General features: G+C 47.5%; 7 protein-coding genes across 7 annotated transcripts; 3 read left to right on the top strand and 4 right to left on the bottom strand.

Annotated features, from left to right (window-relative positions):
• Positions 1–625: 625 nt before the first annotated feature.
• BGW36DRAFT_66697 (uncharacterized protein) lies at positions 626–2,166 on the bottom strand. Its single transcript, XM_046222501.1, has 2 exons — positions 1,884–2,166; positions 626–1,830 (listed from the first exon to the last, which is right to left on the bottom strand). Exons 1-2 carry the CDS (start codon positions 1,992–1,994, stop codon positions 793–795), a joined length of 1,149 nt encoding a protein of 382 aa, XP_046066329.1. The 5' UTR covers positions 1,995–2,166; the 3' UTR covers positions 626–792.
• Positions 2,167–2,961: 795 nt separating this feature from the next.
• Positions 2,962–5,122, bottom strand: BGW36DRAFT_390137 (putative acetamidase). Its single transcript, XM_046217438.1, has 4 exons — positions 4,882–5,122; positions 4,414–4,817; positions 3,892–4,362; positions 2,962–3,839 (listed from the first exon to the last, which is right to left on the bottom strand). Exons 1-4 carry the CDS (start codon positions 4,920–4,922, stop codon positions 3,025–3,027), a joined length of 1,731 nt encoding a protein of 576 aa, XP_046066328.1. The 5' UTR covers positions 4,923–5,122; the 3' UTR covers positions 2,962–3,024.
• A 679-nt stretch (positions 5,123–5,801) lies between these two features.
• BGW36DRAFT_390134 (putative U2 auxiliary factor small subunit) lies at positions 5,802–6,830 on the top strand. The gene is made up of 2 exons (XM_046217437.1): positions 5,802–6,222; positions 6,289–6,830. The coding sequence occupies exons 1-2, from the start codon at positions 5,922–5,924 to the stop codon at positions 6,615–6,617; spliced, it is 630 nt and encodes a 209-aa protein (XP_046066327.1). The 5' UTR covers positions 5,802–5,921; the 3' UTR covers positions 6,618–6,830.
• On the bottom strand, positions 6,831–7,753 carry BGW36DRAFT_390133 (uncharacterized protein). The gene has a single exon (XM_046217436.1). It carries the CDS (start codon positions 7,475–7,477, stop codon positions 7,217–7,219), a length of 261 nt encoding a protein of 86 aa, XP_046066326.1. The 5' UTR covers positions 7,478–7,753; the 3' UTR covers positions 6,831–7,216.
• Positions 7,754–9,666: 1,913 nt separating this feature from the next.
• On the bottom strand, positions 9,667–10,493 carry BGW36DRAFT_390132 (uncharacterized protein). The gene has a single exon (XM_046217435.1). It carries the CDS (start codon positions 10,271–10,273, stop codon positions 10,046–10,048), a length of 228 nt encoding a protein of 75 aa, XP_046066325.1. The 5' UTR covers positions 10,274–10,493; the 3' UTR covers positions 9,667–10,045.
• A 2,228-nt stretch (positions 10,494–12,721) lies between these two features.
• Positions 12,722–14,213, top strand: BGW36DRAFT_364773 (uncharacterized protein; the record flags this gene model as incomplete). The annotated part of the gene is given in 3 exon segments (XM_046214587.1): positions 12,722–12,815; positions 12,835–13,310; positions 13,347–14,213. 3 exon segments carry the CDS (start codon positions 12,722–12,724, stop codon positions 14,211–14,213), a joined length of 1,437 nt encoding a protein of 478 aa, XP_046066324.1.
• Positions 14,214–15,812: 1,599 nt separating this feature from the next.
• BGW36DRAFT_420515 (putative thij/pfpi) lies at positions 15,813–17,904 on the top strand (the record flags this gene model as incomplete). Its single annotated transcript, XM_046219503.1, has 4 exons — positions 15,813–16,018; positions 17,026–17,092; positions 17,169–17,311; positions 17,335–17,904. The coding sequence occupies exons 1-4, from the start codon at positions 16,007–16,009 to the stop codon at positions 17,902–17,904; spliced, it is 792 nt and encodes a 263-aa protein (XP_046066323.1). The 5' UTR covers positions 15,813–16,006.
• Between the last annotated feature and the right edge of the window lie 27 nt (positions 17,905–17,931).

Raw genomic sequence — 17,931 nt, 5'->3', positions numbered from 1 at the left:
TCTCACAATAAAACACCTCTCAACCACTTCACAAAAATGATATGTGAAATACAGGTGTTGAGCGTGGGATTACAGCACTGCGAGTGCAGATGACGTTGGATTAATTAGCAGACAAAAAGCGGGGCGGAGGGTCTGGTTCCGGCGCCAAGGGTTGTCTTATCTACACTACACCACGGTAACCACGGTAGGCTTATCGGTTATCATGATGTCATGAGATAGGGGGGAATCGATACGGAGTAGATGATATGTATTGATAGATAAGGCGAGAGTTTTGCACGGTACATACAACCTGTCACAAGTTGCAGGGAGTGAGAGAGTGCGATATATATATACAATAAAGATCCGCAGCAGAGCTGGGCTGACGTGCGAATCGACAAAATGAGGCCATACTTCGTGAATCGTAAGTGAGGAAGAATCAAAAATGAATATGAATAAATGCAGGGGCTTATTGAAGCCATGCCGTCTGTCTGTCTGTCTGTCGTTTCATAAATAACACATGTCTGTTCAGGGATTAGGGTCACTCGTATACAGGAACCTTTCGCCGACTCGGACTGTTCCGTCGCGCCCAGTTCGCGGCACTCCCGCTGGACGAGCGAGGTCGGTCGGAGCCACTGGATCCGCTGTGGCTGTGGGTCCCATTACTAAAGCTTTTGGCGCGGACCTCGACGGGGGTGCCGTCGGGACGGATGTGCACGCGCGGAACATTGGTTGTGATTTCGTACGGTAAGGGTGCGTCAGGGTCTCGGGTTGTGCGTGGCGTTGGCTGCTCGTCGAACATGTTCTCGTAGAATTTCATCTTCGAGGGTGGGTGTGGATGGGGATGTCGAGGACTGGCCCGCCATGGCTCTCGGTCTCGTTTGTAGTGCGTAGCGTCGTGCGAGTGTCGTCGGGCATTTTCTGCGTCGAGGCTGGGGGACAGACGGTAGGAGCGGCCAAGCGGCTGGTCGTCATCGACCGAGCTACGTTGTCGTCGGCTAGAGAAAAGAGTTTCATCGATGGATGAGTCAGACGATGGCTCGGACCGGTATTTACGAGGAAGCGGAGCTTGTTTGGTGCGCGTACGCGTGGATTTCGAGCGTGTAGGAATGCGTACAGATGCAGGTGAAGCTTTGTTTCGCGGCGACGAGTTCCGCGAGGCTGGGCGCGGTGTGCCATGTTGGTCAAATGCTCCTTCGAATCGATGCAAGCGCGAGCGTCGGACAGTATCCGGGCTGCGACGTCGTCGGTGTCGGTGAGCCTCGTCATCCATGTCAGAATGCCCTCGTGGGTCATGATAGCGGTAGGCATTTTCCTGCGAAAAATAGTCCTCCCCCGCGAGCCATTCGTAGGGATGTTGTTATTGTTATTATTACTATTATACCGACCAAATTCGCCCGGCGACGGCCGAGGAGTGTTCCGGTGTACGTGGTCCTTTTCGAGCCGTCGGCTTACCTTCTCGTGCCACTGTAGCATGGCTTGATCGGGCGATTCTGGAAAAGCTTCTCGTGGGATCACCTTGGGGAAGGTGCCCCCAGTCGGATTGGGCACGTCCCATCGACTCACCGCGCTTTGCAGATACTGTGAATGCTCGTCTGGGCTGAGCAGGAGTTGAATCACCTGCCAGCGCACAAAGCCCATGGGTAGCAAGGCCGGGATGCACGGGGCTTCGAATGGGTTTTTGGTGGGCTGCAGAGTATGGAAGCAGCCGAGGGCCTGGTAGATGAATGACAACGCGGGGCCTTTGGTTTCGAGAAAGAGGGCGTCACAATTGCCGCCTAGTTCGCGATAGAACCTGGCGAGTTTGTCGGGGGTCAATTCGGATGATCCATGGGATGACGACTCGAAGCTGAGCTATATCTCCGTTAATATCCAACCCATACAAGGAGAAATAATGAGAACATTACCATCAACTGCACAAGCCCCAGACAGAGCTGCTCGAGAAGCGGAGCAGCACTCTTGTCGGCGTTGATCAGGGTCCCCCAGTAATTCCCTCCAAGATTATGCGGGGACTCCATGGCTCGACGTGAAGGCCGATGGTGAAAGTCTATTAGAGCCCACGACTCGTGAAATGTATGGTGCAAAAGACGAAATCATGCATAGCAGTTTGCAGAGGCCTATCTCGTTTACACCGAAGAGAAGGCTGGCGGCGGCAGGAAGGCTGTAATAAAGCAGGTACCGGCGTCACTCGTCAGGCACAGGTCTGGTGGTTTGCGGCAGAGGCAGCAGGATGTCAGCCAATATTGGGGGAATGTGGAGATGCGCCGCTCATGCTGCAGCCTGGCTAGTCGATGCTAGAGAGTCGAATAAAATAACAAAACCACAGTGCAGACGCAGAGAGAGAACGACAGACAGGGGGGCTCTCATGTCATGACCACCGCACCATCAACTGAGCGCAGGTCATGCCCCAAAGCCACGGGCAGCGCAAGAAAGCAACGGAAGCATCGACGAGAAATCACGGGCCAACGGGCTGGGCTTAGTGGCCGCCGCGAGCCAGCAAGGCGAGTCCTGAGGCAAGTTAGAAGGCGGAAGAGCACGTGGGGGCGGGGCTCGGATGACCTAATCGCTGAACTGGCAGAGGCGGTGTATCGGGGCTAGCACGGATGCGGATTAGCCCGTTCTCATTCCGTAATATTCTCTATGGTTATACAGTCTAGCATCGCATGTCCGTACAGCTACGGAAGACGAGAAAAAACCGGTTGTCACGTGTGCTTTCACATTCTAAAACGACATACAACATAGTACCACATGCTAATAGTAACTCTCTATAGACGGGGACATGGCATGATGGAGCGGGCGCCCCGCTTTTACCCGAGTTGCAGCCTAACCCTAAGATCCGCTCCGCCGCTGATGTACTACTGCATGTGTGTATGCGGGTATTATTATTGTGTGCCTCGTAGCACAAGACGAGAAAAGAATGGGCCGCCGAAGATAGAATTAAAGGCAGGAGGCACGTCATCTCGGGAGGCGGGGATGGGTATTATGTGATGCTCCAATAATATTAATATTGACATTCATATCCTAACAATCGGTTATATTTGAGAACGATCAGTCCACCTCTAAAATGCTATACTGCGCCCCCTCTCGCTTGAGGGCCTTCTCGACAGCCGCCATGTAGCCCAGAACCTTCTCCTCCTCCCAGCGCCGCCCCACCACCTGCACTGCCGTCGGCAGGCCATCCATCTTATCGGCGTCATAGTGCATCCAAGCTCCCCGCGCCATGGCATGGTCGCTGCCAAGCGTTCTCAATGCCTGTCGATACCCGCGTTTCCCACCGTACACCAGCGCGTCCAGCTTCCGATCGACATGGCTAACGGGGATGATGCCCGCCGAGTAGTCCAGCAAGTTCCACAAAAATGTGTACCCACACGACGAGACCGCGTCGTGCATTGCTCCGTGGGGCAGAGCCGGCGTCGCATTCCCCGGGCAGAGAATGAAATCATACTGCTGCCGTTCGCCATCCCACCACGAATGCCATTGCTTGCGGAACGCTTCTCGCTGCGCCGTGATCTGCCATAATTGCGCTGCCGATTTGGGCCCGAATCCGCGAATAACGGTTGCCCATTTCACATCTCGTCGGATGTATCGCACATACAAATAATAAATATATCGCAGAGGGCGAGGGAGGGAGGCTATCTTGCTGAGTTGGGCAGCACCAGGGTCCGTTGGTTCGAACGAGTATCGGAAAGAGTTGAATGTCGAGCATCCGTCCGAGTTCAGCAGCTGCGAAGCCAAGCAGAAGCCAGTGAAGGGATCGGCCTCTGTGGGAGGTGTAATTTCCACCACGGTATGTCCGGCAGCTTTGAGTGCCGACACTGTAGTGTCAATCGCACGCGTAATCGCAGGTGTTGGGGGAATGACACCTAGGAGAACATATCAGGCAAGAACTTTTATTAGAAAGGCTAAGCTTCATACCATCTGATCTCATTAAGCCGACTCTCAGAACCTTCTCACTTGCTTCTTTTTCCTCTTCAGCTCTCCATGAGATAGGGTGGACTGAGAAGTCGTACTTCCAGGGCTGCATCCCAATAATGCTCCTCGTAAAGTAGGTAAGGTCGTTCAACGTACGCGCCATAGGACTAAAAACACTCGGGACGCCTTCCTGTCCGGGCATACTTGTATCAACGCCACTTTTTGGCCAACGACCAGTACTGCAGCGGAGAGAATAGATCCCGCTCCACGCCGCTGGAGCTCGAACACTACCAGCAACATCTGACCCAATTCCTATTCTTCCACCAAGGGCAAGTAATGCCCCTTCTCCGCCAGTCGAGCCTCCAGGAGAATACTCGGGAACGTGAGGGTTGCGACACGTACCCCAGAGCCCATTAGCGGACTCAAAGCTGAGAAGGGTCATGGGTAGCGCAGTCTTGGCATAAGGGACCGCACCTGAGTCTTGTCAGAGAATAATTCCAATCAAACAAGGGATATATTACTTACCAGCATCTTTCAGTAGTCTCACAATAGCTCCATCCTCTTTAGCAGGATTCAACGACTTTCGCGCGTAACCAACCGACGTATCGAATCCTTTGACTTGAATTGAATCCTTCAAAGACACGGGAATACCCGCGAGCGGACCCTTCAAGTTCACCTCCGACGTCACCCACTCCTCTGCCTCAGGCAAAAGTAGCTCTGTGACACAGTTGGTTTTCTCCTGCGCTTTCACGGCCACTTTGCCGTAGGTGCGGATCACCTCGACAGGGGAGATAGTCTGTTTCTGGACATCGTCTACAAGCTCCTCAATCGGTTTATTTATAATTGCCTTGTCCGCTGCTGAGAAAGGCGCATGGTATTCGGGGCTGAGCGAGGCGAAGCGTGCTTCACGCTGGCGTCGTTTGATGTTCCTGCATCAATTAGCCCACCACCGTAGATGCATGTGTTGCAATTGTTAATTAGTGTAATTCATACCGAATCCGTATATAGTCAAAGTAATCAAACGGGGGCAGCATTTTGTCACCTTTACTGTTCACTTCCAATAGAAGCGGGCTTGAGTGAGATACGAGCCTGGGAAGAAGTTGCGTCTCGTGCGGAGACCTTGTATATGCTTGGATTAAATAAGGGCGGGCCTGCTGCGGGGAAGGAGTGATGCCGCCGATAAGCGCCGAGGACTCTGCCTCTGTTACTGGCTGTCGGCGCTTCGGCTGTGCTGTCTCCACAACGCAGTATAGATAGTAGATAGCGGCAGATGCACCAATAGCTTTGCCGATATGATTCTTAATCAATCTGATAAATCTCATGTGTCTGCCTGTATTGAATTCGCATTAAGCTGGGTAGTCACAGATAGATTATGGATTATTGTTGCTCTGACGACTAGTCCGCTCTGATTGGCTGTTTGCTGGAACCTTCTAGATTCGTTGAAATAGATGGTAAATATGTAGCCAGAGATTATTCACATTCAGGTGACACTAGATCTTTTATAGTAGTGTAGGTGCTCGATTATGTTAATATACTGAATAGAGATGTGCAGGTTATGCCTTTGTTCCGGAGGCTGGCGATCATCAGTGTTTCATCTTTGAAAGACATGTGGCAATTCTTTGTTATATATATCTATAAATCATAAGCCTCTTTGGCCTGAACATTGAAAGGTCAGAGCACGCATTCTCAGTCAATGTTTCCAGCTTTGTAGTATCCTCATGTAAATATCGATAGAAATAAAACAATCGATACTGTCCATCCGGTAATAAAAAACTACATATCTACAACTACATTGTCAACGGTTGTCTGGTACTGTTGAGTTGGAGTCTTGGCGTTTCTGGAAGGCACTAGAACGGATTAGTCTAGTCCCAGATCCGCCACCGCAGTCGCTGCGGAGATTTGTGAGCGACAAACTCCTGCACGCCTTCATTATCATATCAATCTACACCACATCACACCCTGGCTTGAAGTGCTTCTCTCATCTGAAGCTCTATATTGCCTGCATCACACGTACCTCTAATACCACGCCTACAATGGCCAACTACCTCGCCTCAATCTTCGGCACCGAGCAGGACAAGGTCAACTGCTCATTTTACTACAAAATCGGAGCCTGTCGCCACGGCGATCGCTGCTCTCGCAAACATGTCAAGCCATCATACTCGCAGACCGTCCTGATGCCCAACCTCTACCAGAATCCAGCCTACGACCCGAAAAACAAAATGAACCCGAGCCAAATCCAGAACCATTTCGACGCCTTCTACGAAGATATCTGGTGCGAGATGTGCAAGTACGGCGAGATCGAGGAAGTGGTGGTTTGCGATAACAACAATGACCGTATGTGCCCTTGTATTTTTGTAATCATTCATATGGGGAGGTTTCTATGCTAACGTGTTAAACTAGATCTGATCGGCAATGTCTACGCGCGCTTCAAATACGAGGACTCGGCACAAGCAGCCTGCGACGCCCTAAACTCCCGATGGTATGCCGCGCGACCGGTCTACTGCGAACTGTCGCCCGTGACAGACTTTCGAGAAGCGTGTTGTCGGTTGAATAGCGGCGAAGGGTGCGTCCGCGGCGGTTTCTGCAATTTCATTCACCGCAAAGAGCCCACCCCTGAATTACAGCGCGATTTAGACCTGTCGACGAAGAAGTGGCTCAAGGAGCGCGGGCGCGATGAGCGCAGTATGAGCCGGAGCCCCAGTCCAGAGCCGACTCGGCGGAGATTCTAGCTTTGTAGCGACTATTCTGGTTGACTCTGCAGGCTGAGGATTGGTAATTCAAAAGTCGGGGTTATGTCGGAAGCACGGCGTTATGTAGATTAATATTTAAGATGGTTTTATTGTACCGTAATTGGTATAATCTAATGATATCCAATTTGTCATCAGTCAAATTCATAATTCCGCTCGATTTGATATATACATTGGACTGTCTCAGCTGACCGTCTGAGTATCAGGCTTCTTATCAACATGTGCCGGTAAAAAGGTTTTATATACATGAAAAAGGAAAAAAAAAAAACAAAGCACACCAAACACCAACCCTTGGCCACCATGACTCCAAAACCCAAACCTGAAACCGCATCAAACCAGCAAAAAAGCAATATCTTGATCATTAAATAGTCCATCTCATCTTCCATCAACATCATTCTCAAATGCCGATCACGTTTTTCTGCCATCATCCTTTCGAAACCACCCATTCTTACTCATATACCAAATCACTATCGCGGCACCCGTCGCAATAAGCACAATGGCAATGGCAATCGCCAATCCACAGATTTTCGACCGACGAGTCTTTTTGCGTTGACGCACGAGCCAGGATTCTCTGCAACTAGTCAGCTACTGCGCCGTACTCTGCATACTCTGTATGTGATGAAGATGGTAAGAGGAAAAACGCACGACTTGGTTTTGGTCTCCTGTGTAACTGTCCTAGCGACCTCTTCCTCGTCGCGATGCACAGCCATGGAGAATCGGCGCCAGAATTCAGGGTCTTTGACCAGCGAGACGTCGCTTTTGACGGAGTCGGACAGTGTGGTGTTGGTCATTGTGGTTGGGGAGATGGGCTCGGGGTCGGGGATGAAGTGTGTTGTGGCCATTGTCTCGTCTCTCAATTAATATTGTTGTTTTGGTTGAAGTTTATATGTGAACGGTGTGTGTTGATGAAGATGGATGAGTTGAACGCGTCTTGAGCGACTTGTTGTGGTGAGAGAGTCAGCGGGAGTTGGTCATTTCTTGATGTTGCTGCGATCAGGTAGTCAAGTACGCAAATAGCTTGTATAGTATGACATGCACACAGACCAAGTCTCACTCTACAGTGCGCTAGGAGGGGGAAACGTGGATATATTGAGACAGCTCCAGCATCTAGGAAGGGGTTCCGGCCTGCTGGCATGAGCCAAATGTAAACAGATAACCCGAATGGTAAACCACACCAGAGCCTATCAGGAAAATCAATAATAAAGTGACCCGTAATCCACGTTTGGAGAATAGACTCAAAAAGAAGTGTGTGCGCGGTGCGGTGTGACTGGTTCGCTGGTGAAATGTACACTATGGTTAGGAAGGGATGGAATGTAGATGCAGCGAATTAGAAGGATGCCGGTTGCTATAAACAGTGCAATGCGACATAATAAATCTGGTTACATAGGCTTTGTTGTTAAAATTAGTAATAGAGATTGGAAATGACTGAGGATGTTATTGAGTTGTTGTTCATGATCATTGTTAGAGATTCAGGAAGCCTACAGAGAGACGCTGTTAGTTAACGACTGGGAACTGTATATATACCAGTATGTACCCGGCTAGAATTTACAAAGCAAGTTACTTCTTTGTACATAGTACATACCTTTCTACCTGTCCTTTTATATCTCAAACCCAATGGCAACGTTTCCTGATTGGTCCAAATATTAACGAAGACCCAGGCCGTCTTCCCCATGTATGGCTAGGCCAATCCACGATTGCGTTATCGCCATGATCGCTAAGCCGAAAAGAGACTCGTCTCAACATGTATGGAATTCCAGCATGCAACATCGAGGTCTGAAGGAAATGTCCTTTTTCTTTCAAGGCGTTTCATTAATATCTGTCTCTAGATTTTCTCAGGTACAAAAGTAGAATTTTCCTGTATACTGGTCGTCACGCAAGACTATCAAGCTGTATAGCATTCAAGCAATTAAAATCCAGAAATATCTCATCGATAAATGGCAGCTCAGTATTTGAAGACATTAAATGTGCCCGTCTCAAAATACTCGCCTGACCAAAAAGTAATCCCATATCCGAATTTCATTGGAATGCTCAACAAGACCATGAATGTTCACATTAGCCGCACCCAAAATGGCCTAGGATAGACATTATTTATAATTGAACTCATCTTAATTTCTTGAATCCTTTTCCTAAAATGTACTCCATTCAAGCTCTATTAAGAAAAACTTTTAATTAGGAGGCTATCAAAAAGGTCGTTCATATCCTATAGGTTAAAGTCGAATGGCGCATATCCATTTTCTCGGTGTGTATTTAAACGACCAGGCGTAGATGGGATATGTAATTGATGTAATATTTACGAATGTAGTGAATCTGACACGGTTCAAAAGAGATTAATTGATATTGTTGCTGAAGCACATCGAGGGTAGGAACCACGTCCCGGACATTTCGGCTTCACTGCTTGGTCCGATATTGACGATATTGAATCCATCGCGTTGATTTCACATCAATGTTTTGGCTGTATTCAGGCTGCGAGTATGCCATATTGATCCTTATTCTTAGTTCAATGGAGATGCCGTCGTCGATACCGCCGCCATCGAGGGTGTTGCTATTTGGAGGATCGGTCGGTGCATTAATGCGTCTATTTCCATTCCGGGTAATCGATTCGTACGCAAATGAGTTGGAGAACTTTGTTGTGGCTCTCCAAGCTCACTTAAACCGAATGCTTGTGAGATTTACGTACATTTCTAGGTTTAATAGGAGTATTAGTGAGCGATTAGTGAGCGCACGGCCGATCGGATTGAGCATAAAGTGGCACCCTCCTGAGCGCCTTCGCGCTGCACATAACTTTTATGTAGGTAATACTCTAGAATGGAAAGAAAGGGGAAAGTTGAATATAGTTCAAGGGGTAGAAGTTACCACTCTACTAGCCACACGAAAAGAATATGGAGGGTCTACAGTTTATCTAAGAGGCCATTTCAGACTAGACTAAGGTCAGATTAACTTTTTATAGCTGTTTACCTTCCTGGTGTCTCTCTACTGCCAGACATGCCTTTCATGTATTATAACTTGTTTTTCCAAACTGGTTAATTCTCATTATACAATATCACATAGTAATTCTCCCTTCACCAACTGAGACTGAAGTTCCTCAGAGTAAAACGTTGGGGATTTGAGCTCCATCCTTATTCTTATCAACACTGACAAAAGATATCATTCCTTCTTCCCATCTTGACCTCTTAAATGATGTGGTAGTGGAAAGGACCTTTCCCAAGTTCCTTCGCTCCTTTCAAAAATACAAAGATAGATAGCAACAAAGAGCACTCGACGCACTTCCCATGCCGGGTTCTTCCCAGCCAATGAAAATTCTGGTTCTCGGTATCCTGTGCCCTTTCTCATCGTTGCTCAGATCGACAAATTACTTTGTTCTCGTGGGACTAAGATTCCAACCTTTGTCCGTGTAGTCTGAATTGAAGCAGTCATTGAGCAAAGCCGAAGTGACGTTCGCCAAGGACTCGAGGTCTGGGAGTTGAGCCAGAACCAAGGAAACTACCTTGATGATGGATATGATCGGCCTTTGTCACGAGTTCTTCCAGACTTCCTATTCCAAATATGGATGCATTGCCGAGAGGATAGCTTGCGGTTCCAATTGTGGGATGGCTAGCAAAGGGAACCTCGCATTTTGGCGTGAAGATATTGATTGTCATGGACTCGAGGGACGTCGAAACTATCTATTGCTAGCTCGTGCAAGAAAACGGTCTCAGATAGATTGACTCGACCGTAATCTGTTGCTTGGTCGTTTGTGATAAAAAGCCGCGTTTGTGTTTTGGCACCCGTACAATAGCAAGAGGGTTACCCAGGTATTGTGTGTTTGTGAATATATTTACAATAACGTATTCGAGGAACATTTTGCTAGAAACATAAAACCTGAAGAGTCGTGGTAAAGATTCTTGAAAGAGAACCGAATAGGAAGTGACACTAGCCTTGGCAACTTGGTGCCCAATTTAAATGCCATCTCAGGAAGTAGCTACACATTCTAGCTGCCGGGTTTCTTTTTCCATGCTCGGTTGCCCGTAAGCCGAGAAAACTCCGGTGCATGGCTTTGGCTCAGTGTATCCCAATCTACACACCCATAATGTAGGAGGTTGTTCGACAGTTTTAGACATTGCTTCACACGAAAACGAAATTCGTTCCTCATTTTTTGGACCTACTATTATTCCATATTTGCCGGCATATGCTGGCCTATAACGAATTGACCTTCTTTCAACTGGTTTGAATACCTATGCGAAAGGGCCCGTGCAGATCTACCATTGATGCGAGACGCCTAAGGAGGAACTGCAAATTGACGGAATATGGAGATTCATTATCTTCAGATATGAATCTTCTCGTACTTGGCCATTAGACCCAATGCAAGGAAGCATAATATGTAGTATTATAGCAATGCAGCTCAACATCAGACCTGTAAGCGGTTGAGATACGTAAACAAGGTGCGTAGCAAGCTGACGGCCTTATTAATGCTATTGGGTGGCAATGCAACACTCCTACTGTGGCTAGAAATTCCCCAGCCACAGTTATGTCACAATAGGAATACCATCAAAGTCGCCAGGAATCTCCGGATGACGACCTTCCCTACCTCGACTACGGGACGGAAGCAGACACGAGTCAAGTCTGCGTGGAAGGGTTCTCCAAAGCCCCCTAAAAACCTACCAGGTTGTTCTAATGGAGTTAAGGTGTTGTATACTGTAAAATTATAAGGAAATGTATCGCTAATTCATTTTGGCTCTTACAGTTGCTATGCAAAATTTTCTATGCCTCATACAAGCGACTCAAAGTAATACCCCGCTAATCACATATCCCTGCAGAGTCTAGATCCCAAATATTATGGAGACCTGTAGCGATATCCAATAAGTTACCCACTGCAATCCAAGACACGGACCTACCTGTCGCATCGGGTCACCAATTGGAGAGCTACATGAATCTCATCCTGCACGACCCCTGTACGTGCCACGTTAGCGACGCGCCAATCCATACATCCTTCAGCTAAGCCAGCCGACTTGGTATTATTTCGTCTACAGTATAGTTATCACGCATCCTGTTGCCCATGTATTATTGCCTTGCAGGAAGAACATCATCGCCGATGGGTTCAAGCGTAGCATTTTTACACAACCTACCTCACTCTGGTTACCCATGCAGAATTATGGACGATGACAACCAACCAATCTTTGAGAAAAAGGTTCTCAGCTGATCCGTAGCCCTCACTAGGCTTAAGTTACTATTGGATCAGCGGTTATGGTGATCTGCCCAGCTGTCTCGATTCTATACCAAAAGTTGTACGGTATAGAGGGCGATATCTCGTATATTAGATAGAGACTTCCAAACCCCTCATGCTAATACGTGGCAATTCCCAACTAGTTCAATTTACAATACCCATTTAATCGACTCCATTTAGGTACCGAGTCAACTTTGACTCGATGAGGTGTATTTTGTAATCCAACAACTGAGTTAGTTACCTACGACGGAAGAATAGCTATCTCTGTCCGAAAGCCTGAGGATCACACTCACGAAAGCGGGGTAGAGCATCCACAATAAAATTTGGTACCAGAATGCTACAGAAATCTTTCTTGCACGGCCGCATTAAGCCTGATAAAAGTTTTTTTGCAGCTTAGGCTTGGTTGGGCTGATGAGACGGCCCGACCATCACGCCCGAGACCAAAGTTGCATTGAAAGCTAACCTCTTTCATTTCTATAAGCGTTTAGATTAGGTTTTGGAATTTGGTCATAGTGATTGACCTCTAATACCAAGAATTTATTCTATGAAGCAGAAAATTGTGGCGTGTTGCAGTGCAGTGAAGGCAATCGGATTTTTGGATGGGTCGATCAATAGGAACTCTGGGACAAATTACTCACCCGCTTACAATAGGGTGGAATGATGTTGCAAAATGCTGCATATTCCCTTTCCTAAATTGAAGCATGAGATACACAGGTAAAATCACTAGGGAGGGGGAAGCTGAAAGCTTTATAATCCGGAGTATGGCTCGCTGATTCTGGTTTTGCTTTAGATGTTCTACAACAGAATCCGCTCAAGACTAAAACTTGCAAAACCAACTCCCAAATTTTTCTGAATTATCAACTATCGGCCACAGAATAGTCTTAATATGGCTACACCAATTCTTCCAGCATGCTCTGTGCTGGGGACATCTGTCAATCTCGCTCAACAAGATATAATGCCTAATTCCAGTATTGTCGCTTGTAGCTGACGTTCTCCCAGGCATCGATGCTTCTGACCACCATGCAGTCAGGAACAGCAGTTCCAAAGCCATAATAGTTACCATGGGAGTAGAAGGAGAAATAATCACCACTCCGGGGTCAACTAAACAATACCGGCTCCCAGAAAACGTGCGACTCATTGACAGCGGTGGGAGATCAGAAGCAAATGATATAATTTGCGAAATGGGTAAAGAGATGGCAGAAAGGCTTTCTGTCTCTGCAAGCGCAAGTGCTGGCTACATGGGTGTGTCAGCCACCGTGTCTTCTCAATACAGTTACGAGACTACATTCAAATCAACGAGCCTATACGCAATTTACAGCTTTGATCAACAGGTCTATTCAGTCCTCCTTAGAGATCCCTGGCACAGCTATATCGATGAGCGGCTGATTGACCACGCCAACAGTCTGCCAGAATGGAGACAAGATACCGGAACTTACGAAGCATTCGAAACCTTTTTTTATCGGTGGGGAACGCATGTTATCGTGGAATGCCTCATGGGAACACGATATTAGCTGAAGTTGGAGCAAGAGGAGGCCAGTAGCGAGATAAAAGAATCTTTCGCACTGCATGCAAAGGTCGAATATAAGTCCATCATGAGCTCTGAGGTTGGGTACGAGAACGAGTCAGAATACAGGGAGTACCTCAAAAAACGCATGACTCAATGCGCAGTTTTAGGGGGCGCGTTTGACAAAGCCGGCAAACTAGCGAAGGACCCAACCAACAACACCTTGTTTGTTGAATGGCAAGAAAGCCGGAGTTCTGGAGCAACGGACGACCTGACGAACCTCAGAGTCGATAGTCTAGGTACCTTCCTCATGAATAGTCCGAATGACGTGCATAAGAATGTCGGTAGACGATTGACACCTGCTCTGGATTACTTCACCCAGATTTGCACTCTGAAAGGAGTTCTTTACTGCGGGCCACCGCTGGATATTAGCAAGCCCGTTCCGACATGGTTTGAGTGCGAAATCACACCACTTCCTGGACTGAAGATCACTATAGGTAATACCCAGGGGTGGACCACCAGGCAATTGTCTCCAACGCACGTACGAGTTGATCGAGCGGGATCGACATCGCCTCACTGCCAAGTTGATATAACAATTGTTGCTCCTATTAAACCAGTTAATGTCATATTTCGTGGGGACTGGGGAGACAAGATGATGCTACTATCTTACTTTAACGTCTCCACTGGGAGCGAATCGCGATCAGGCTACCATACAGTGGTAAGCCTCCTTCGTGGGTCAGAAGGGACCATTCACGTCCCGAGCCTGAAACACTGGGGATCGTTTTTGCCGTCGACATTGTCTCTAGCAGAACAGAGTTCTATGACGAGAGAGTACGAGAGATTGTTCAGCAAAGAAGTCCGTGAGGGTACTTAGGTGCCAGACAATCTAGCCACTAAATCCAAAGTGGCACAATTTGATTTTAATGTTAATTTCGGGTCAACATTGATATTTTAAGCTTGCCACTTGTTAAGCACTAGTTTGGTGAATGCTTAAAGCTGCGCTTCCGTACGTATTTTATTAGTAGGATCAGAATTTGACATTGACTCTTATGAACTAAGTCCGGAAGGCGTTCTTTGATTTTTAATCTTCCTACTTACAGAAATATTCCACAAAGTTGAGAAGGCAGGGGGAGGTTGCGGTGATTTCTAGGAATGGCTAACCTACAAACACATTCCGACTATTTCCGGGGGGGCTCTTTGGATTTGAGCCTTGGCTCAAGCTTTACCTTTAGCCCTTGGTGGAATACATAACAACCAATTGGTGCTCCTCGGTCTCTAGTACTTGGTACGAGATGTGATTGTGCGGTTCTGTAAGATGTGCTAGTACTCAATGAATCATCTGGAGATTTTGCGGTCCTAGGGTGCCGCATCTAGTGTAAGTAGAAGGGGTCTTAAATTGAAAATATGTTGCCTGCCTCATTCATTTTTATGTTCGCGACCTTCCATCTGATCGTACCTATCCGATAGAGTAAGTATCACATCTTCTTCATTTATGGAACGCTGTAGGTCGAGGTCGGCATGAGTGTACTGAGTAGACTGAGATTCCATGTTATGCACCTTATGCACCCTGAGATAGGAACAGAAGAATGAGATCCTTGTGGTGCGAATTCATCCGAATGGAGGGAGATGTGTTAGGTTCTCTTACACTTGACAATTTCGGAAATTATCTCTTTCACTGATGCCTTTGCTGATAAAAAAGTGCCGAGACTGGCACTTGTTCTGCAACCGACAGATCGCCAATATCCCCAGTACCTCAAATGCGTGGTGAACGGCTGGGGCGTATTCGCAGAGGATGGAATCTGAGTTAGAATCTGAGTTGGGAGTACCTTGGTCCTGTTCCTTAGGCTACCAGCACTTTTCGCCGCTGAGCGGTCCGAGCCCCATTAACCCGGGTTATGAAGTACCCCGGCTAATAAGAATGGCCAAATACACTTGCTCAATCCTAATACGTCTATCTCCTGCTCGCGCTTAAGTTTTAACTTATTATCGAGGGCTTAACTGACTTCCCCCAGACTCTTCCAATGGGTCAGCCTGTCCATAACCACTCCGTAAACCCCCAAGCCACCTCTCCAAGGTATCTCACATAAGCCCCAGCCACGAAGTGTTCCCCCGCCAGATGGCTCGTGGAAATATTCTCTGCATCTTCACGATTTCATCTTGTCGCATGCAACTCGCCTCACAGATCATGATGTAAAAATATTCAAGAATGGGGAATATCTCCAACGAGGCCGCCGTACGGCTCGCACCCCTGATTAATCAAACAGACACCTTGTCTACCCAAATCACATTCGCGGTCTTTCTTTCCGTCGCGCTATATAACTCTATCGAACTTCTGGTTCTGATTCTGGCGACCTTTCGCCACCATCACGGCACGTACTTTTGGTCGATCCTCTTGTCGACTGCAGCCGGTGTCATCCCGTTCAGTGTCGGTGCCATAATAGACTACTTCAACCTTGCACCATTATGGCTGATTCTAACACTCATCGAAGCTGGCTGGATATTCATGGTCGGCGGCCAAAGCGTAGTCCTATACTCCCGATTACATCTGGTCTCGCGCAACTATCGAGCCCTGCGCTTTCTTCGCAATATTATTATCGTTGACACCATCCTCCTTATCCTCCCGACGACGGTCCTTTATTTCGGAGCAGCCTATTTGGAACCGCAAGCATGGGCAACAGGGTATAATATCATAGATCGCCTACAACTGGCATGGTTTTCCGCCCAAGAATTCCTGATATCCGGTTTCTATATCTACGAAACGGCAAAGCTAATCCGGCTCCATCCAGACCGGGACAGACGACGAACATTAATTATATACCAGCTTTTGGCAATTAACATCGCAGCTATCTTAATGGATATCTCTCTTCTGGTGTTGGAGTTTTCAGGCTTGTACAATACTCAAGTTATTTTGAAGGCAATGGTGTACAGTATCAAGTTGAAATTGGAGTTTGCGATTCTGGGACAACTTGTTTATCTCGTCACCACCCACCACCCCAATCCCGTTGACAATGAACTATCAACTGTTGGGACTGGAGTTGAATGGATGTCAAACACCTCTCGGCCGATTCATGCTCATAAAGGGCCCTTGAAACCCACACCAGACCAGCAAAGTCCCAACAGGAGTTGAAATAGATCATTGGGCATTGGACTTACCTTGGACCAGGCCCAATCACTTGGTTTTCATGAAATGGTTTCAAGGCCTACCGCCGTTTAGTTTCTTGGATTTGGGGGGATAGCGGCATGACCTTCAGCCTTGTCTTCATACACCAAGTAATATGCCGTAGTAATATGAGACCAAATATACTCGTAGCTATGAACAGATAGATGAGATATCCGACTTAGAGATGTAGAGTACGATCCTGCTAAACATATCTTCCTATCCTGAACATGATCAAACCCCTGCACGCCATGAAAACCTCTATATTTACCTTAGTTGGGATATCAGCACTTTTTAAAAGAATTTATTCGTTTCTAAAAATACATATGCTTCATCAGAGGGGGATTTTTGTGGCCTTGAAGAATTATATAATACAGAGGTTCAATGATAGTCAAAATCCCTTTGATCAACAATGGGAAATAAAAGCTACAAGGAGAATAATATGATCTCACTAAAATCCCCTAATATGGATTTCAGATGGACAAACCACCAACACGGTTCATGAGTTTACCTCGTTGCCCGTGCCGAGATTGTCAACCACGGAGGACGGGCGCTCTGGAACAGCCCGCGCCGCGATTATGGCAGCCCGGAAAGAGGTAGTATTTAAGCGCTACGAAACACAGCCCACAGTATTGACTATCAACATACAAACAAACACCAGTTGACACTCAGTCCCCGATACGTCTATCAAAATGGCTCCTATCCACGTTGGCGCCCTGCTCTTCGATTACCAGACGATCGACATCATTGGACCATGCGATCTACTCAATTCTGCAAGTAAGATGCTCATGGAGGGGATCAATCAATACACGCCCGTAGATCCGAAACTAGGGCAAAGGCGCCCGAATTCATCTTCCACCATATCGGAGAGACCCTGAAGCCGGTACGTCTGTTGACAAGCTTCGTAACAATGGTGCCTACGGTCGCTGTGGATGACGTCCCCGAGTTGGATATCCTCCTCGTCGGTGGGGATAACCCTGCTGGAACCAATCTTCCTCCGAAATTGCAGGACCTGGTCCGCCGCCATGCTGCCTCTGGAAAGCTACTGTTCACGATCTGCACCGGAGCCGCGGTTGTTGCAGCCACCGGTGTTTTAGACGGCAGAAGGGCCACTGTCAATAACCTCGAGTACAATTGGGTCAAGAAGGAATACCCCAAGGTCAAGTGGACAATGGAGAAGAAGTGGATTATTGACGGCAATATTTGGACTGGGAGCGGAGCTGTGGCGGGGATGGATATGGTTGCCCACTGGATCAAAGAGAACTTTGGGCTGGACGTTCTTACTCACGCGGGATTGTCGCTTGATTTTGAACCACGGGATGTTGATGGACTTTTCAATGTGCTGCCCCAGCGATACGATTCCGCCGGAAATAAGATTTCCACCCATGTCTTTCCCGACGAGATCTGAAGTGTTGTTATGCTGGAACTGACTGTA

The sequence above is a fragment of the Talaromyces proteolyticus genome (genome assembly GCF_021365285.1).
Source record: "Talaromyces proteolyticus strain PMI_201 chromosome Unknown BGW36scaffold_14, whole genome shotgun sequence".
NCBI classification, from domain to species: Eukaryota; Fungi; Ascomycota; class Eurotiomycetes; order Eurotiales; family Trichocomaceae; genus Talaromyces; species Talaromyces proteolyticus.
The sequence above is the reverse complement of the archived record's forward strand: the minus strand, read 5'-3'. Positions and strand labels throughout refer to the sequence as shown.